This window comes from Limulus polyphemus, unplaced genomic scaffold (genome assembly GCF_000517525.1).
Source record: "Limulus polyphemus unplaced genomic scaffold, Limulus_polyphemus-2.1.2 Scaffold273, whole genome shotgun sequence".
NCBI lineage: Eukaryota > Metazoa > Arthropoda > Merostomata > Xiphosura > Limulidae > Limulus > Limulus polyphemus.
In genome coordinates this window covers 369,011-373,616 of record NW_013665883.1, presented here as the reverse complement: position 1 = coordinate 373,616, position 4,606 = coordinate 369,011, and the positions used below count along the sequence as shown (strand labels likewise).

At 33.2% G+C, this 4,606-nt stretch overlaps 1 protein-coding gene across 1 annotated transcript in view; it reads left to right on the top strand.

Annotated features, from left to right (window-relative positions):
• Positions 1-4,606, top strand: part of LOC106456944 (nuclear hormone receptor FTZ-F1-like) — a 65,013-nt gene that overhangs the window by 26,824 nt on the left and 33,583 nt on the right. Inside the window, exon 3 of the mRNA XM_013916322.2 lies at positions 1,264-2,000. Within this exon, the coding sequence (XP_013771776.1) occupies positions 1,264-2,000 (737 nt within the window). The remainder of the gene's footprint in view (positions 1-1,263; positions 2,001-4,606) is intronic.

Sequence of the window (4,606 nt, the reverse complement as noted above, 5' to 3'; positions counted from 1 at the left end):
GTACAAAATTCAAAACAAACAAACCTAGGCATTAAAAATAAATTAATTTATTAATTTTAAAGACAGTATATTGCTTAATATTCAACTTTTGTTTCTTACATTTCCTTTTAATCATTCATATCGGATGTTAAAGATTTCTTTGGTATTTTTTGGTACAGTAATTGCAAGATGGTAACAGTATGAAATTGGTGATTAAATAACTTAAAAACACTAGATTAAGTAACTTAAGAACATCTATATTATCAAACTGATAATCAAAGCTAAATACTACCAAGTATTCTAGCATCTGCATTATCAAACTGATCATCAAAGCTAAGTATTACCAAGTATTCAAGCATTTGTATTATCAAATTGATAATCAAAGGTAGATATAATAATATATCAGGGCTCTAATTTTACTTCTACACTCATTCGCAAAAAATTGCAATTGCATTTAAAAACTTCTTACTAAAGTGCTGAGCTCACTTGCAATTTTTATGTGGCTCATTTGATATTCTTATTTCTTTTGTAAAAATGTATTATAATTAAAGGTAAAAAGTCTGTATTGTTATTTAAGTTGTGGGTCAATAAAGAAACTGAAAACTACATATTTTCAGTGTTTTTATTCATTTTTAAGTAACTGAAATCTGTGAATACAGTTTTCAATAACACAAATTGTAATAGAGCAAACTGAAAGTATTCCCAGCAGAAAGATTAAAAATAACTGCTAGAGTTTTGTCAAATATTTGCAATGACACAATTCTTCAGTCCATTTATTGGTGTCAGTTTTAAGGGATGCCATAATGAACAACTTTTACTTTTATTGTCACTGGATGACTCTTGCTTGTCATCAGTTTCATTTCCAGAATTGGCATGTTTAAATTTTTTTTATTTTTGTGTTTGCTGTTGCACTAATGCAAATAAAAACAAACTAGTCATCTATGGTAAAGTGTATCTTATTTATAAAGCAGCGTGTTTAGTTAGTTATGATAAAATGTATTTTTTATTCTCCATATTATTTTCATGAGATAAGATATCACATTTATAATGATAATCACTCTAATTATGACTTTTGGACCAGATCATTATTATCCACCAACAGTTATCATTCTTACAACCAGCTTTAGCTATTTTACCATAAGGGTGATTGAATAAATATTGCATGGTATTTGTTCATACTCAAAAAAATATCTGAACAGTACTTTTTGCTGTGCAAACAATGCGTTTTTAATTATGCACATGTTCCAGTGTCTAAATTTTGACTTTTTCTTTTTTTTCTTCCAGCGGTGCGAACTGATCGAATGAGGGGTGGAAGGAACAAGTTCGGTCCCATGTATAAAAAGGACCGAGCGAGGAAGTTGCAGCTCCTACGTCAAAAACAGCTAACCCAATCACGGTGTCAAGAGGTTACGAGGAGTGAGGTGGTACCCAAAACCTCAGCTCAAACATTGTCTCTACCTCATGCCACTTCTGTGTCTGTTTCCTCTTCCCCCTTGTACTCATCAGACTCAACACTCGTCAAGCAGGAACTTATTCAGATCCCTCAACTCAGTTCTTCTACCAGTTCCCCAGACCCTTCACCTTCATCACTCTCTGCAACTGCTTTAGCTCTACCTATCCCTTACAAGGGAAATCAGCCTCATACACCCAACCCTCAGGCTGGGGAATGCTTAAAAAACTTGTGTGTAACTACCCATGCACCCAAGAAATCCTTGCCTTCATCTCATGTAATATCTAATCCTTGCCCTCCTAAATTATATCGGAATGACCCAGGAAGTTCACATCTTACACCTGTTACCCTAGTGGAAGGGAGTGATAAAACTACACTTCTTATCAAGGAGTTGCACATGAGTATGGCAGATGATAAAGAGTGGCAGAGGCAGTTGTTCAGTCTCCTACAAAACCAGACTTGCAATCAGTATGGGGTGGACCTTTTCAAACTAATGTGTAAAGTCATTGACCAGTTCCTGTTTGCTCAAGTGGACTGGGCAAGGAATAGTATTTTTTTTAAAGAACTTAAGGTAAGTTCAAAATTAAGTTATCTTTTTTTTTATGATGACCGAAGTTCTCAAACTATGATTGTCAAGACATTTAAAGGAATCAATTTTTACTCTTGTTTTGAGAGTGGATATAGTTCTAGTTCATTATAAGAAATATGTCCATAATCAGACTCAATAAAATGAAAATTTGAGGTCATTCAACTAACAGCACCTTGACAGTATAGGGTATAAATAAACAAAATGCAAATTCTCTTTTAAGAAATACTTTCTGAATGTTTAACTAGGTTAATCAGCAGATTACAAGTGTTAATCTTGTTGATTTCCAAAACTAGTTATTTGTAAATTGAAATCGGTGATTTAGTGTGTCTATGAACGGAACATCCTAGTATTGCCAGTTGCTTTAACTACTTAATATTTGAAATCAAGGTAGTTAGGTTGCTTATCCCATGAGCTAATTATTTTGTTGTCAAAAACTTAACACTGTCTGACTTAGAAATTAGTTATTTAATTAACGTTAAGTCTTGGTTTTTCCTAATGGCTTAAGCTGTGTAATTATAGTCTCATATTCATGGATATAAAGGTACTGATCACCATAAGTTAATCATATATTTAAAGTAGTTAAGATGCTAATTGAGCAAATATTATTTTATTTTTCGAGCATACGAAGTTTCAGGTGGAAGTTATTCATCAAGTAAATTAAACAATGTATATATCACAGGAACCGTTTATTGAAATAACGTTATGGTTTGAACTCCTTTGCTGGCAAAGTGTACGTACAATAAATTTTATTTTTCATAACACAATAGTGTAAGGTTTATTTTATTTTTATCACTACATTCTTTGTTTTGTGCTTTACGGTGTTTCCCAGAAGAAGAGTGTGTAATCCTATTTCTTCCACACCATATTCATTTCCGATGATGCGTTTTGCTCATTACCAGAGTTCAACAGGCCTGCTGGGTTGGGTGTTGGGGCTTTAAGGCGTAAAGTACCAGTGCTGTCTGCACAAAACGTTTTGTTCTAATTTTTAAAAAAAATTCAAAAAAATAATGTAGAATATGTAAAAAATAAAAATCATACTCTAAAGGTCCTTTTTTTTTTGCAAGCATGATTAGGAAATTAAACAGAAGTAAAAAGGCCAGTGAAGAGCTAAAAGCACGATCAATCAGGACGTTGTAACCATTGCCAATAATACTGTTTAACGTCAATGACAAACCACGGGATATGTCTAATGTTGCCTCCACTGGTAGCCGTAATGAGGGGGTTTGGTTGAAATACTATTTGTATTTTACACTTACCTTCTCGGAAAAAGTTCAAGGGACCGAATAAAGAATGTAACGTTAAAAATACAATAAACCAGTGAGATTGTCAAACATTTGTCTTTTTTATATATCCAATAAATAAATTAGCAAATGATTGTCCCATTTTTGTGATCATGGCCACCACTTTAGCTTGTTTGTAGAATTGACCACCAAAGGAGAAGGCATTGATGGGAAATACTGGTCTTATAAGGTGAATTGAACTATTGATTGGGAAGGGGGGTGTAAATGTTTCGTTGATCAAGGTAGAACTTTAACGGATTACTATATATATATATAATGATTTGATGTCGAAAGTGTGGGAAGACATCCGGGAAGACTTTGAGTGTTTTAGTGTTATTTCAGGTAAGAACAAATAAGTGATGTCATAATATTGTCCAAAGCAGTGGTTCTCAAACTTTTGAAGCTGGCGTACCCGTTTTCAAATTTAGTATAAATTCCCGTACCCCATGACTCTGATACTTAAATCCAAAATTACAAATATTCAGCTATAATTTTTATTTTATTTACTTGTAATTATTATTTTTTACTGAAGCTACTGCCGCTACTAGTGACTATGATTCATAAAGTTCGGATGCATTAAAGCATTACAAATGTTATTTAACGAACAACAATGAAAAAAAAACAATATTTTAAAATATAGACAAAACAACGTCTACATTATACTATAAAATTAAAAAAAAATAAAAATGACTATATATATTTCGGTAGCTTCCTTGAATTAAAAAACAGGATATTCAGTATTAATACCACTAGCAGCTACATTTTATGTGTGTATTTTAATATTTTATCTTACTAATTACTATTATTAAACGGTAATCCGGAAGTTTTCTTATTTGGTTCCTTTTTTTCCTGTTTCATTTCGTTATATTTTTCCCTTTCGTTTCTCATATCCTTTCGATGACTATCACATAACTCCCCCAACCCCAGGCGTACGGGAATCACAGTTTGAGAAACACTCGTCTAGAAGATTTGAGATAAGCTCCGTTGGACAACTACGTGAAGAGATGATAGAATTCTCAAGTTTATAGATCTTAGGAATGACGTACAATAAAGGAGTTCTTGGTCCTTGGCAGCAGTAGGTAGGCCATCAGTGGCTATCAAGTTTATAGATCTTAGGAATGACGTACAATAAAGGAGTTCTTGGTCTTTGGCAGCAGTAAGTAGGCCATCAGTGGCTATCAAGTTTATAGATCTTAGGAATGACGTACAAGTAAGGTAGTTCGTGGTCTTTGGACGTAGACAGTAGGTAGGACCGATACGAGTGACTAGTACGTAAGTTAATAGTATACGTAGAAGTCGTACGTAATA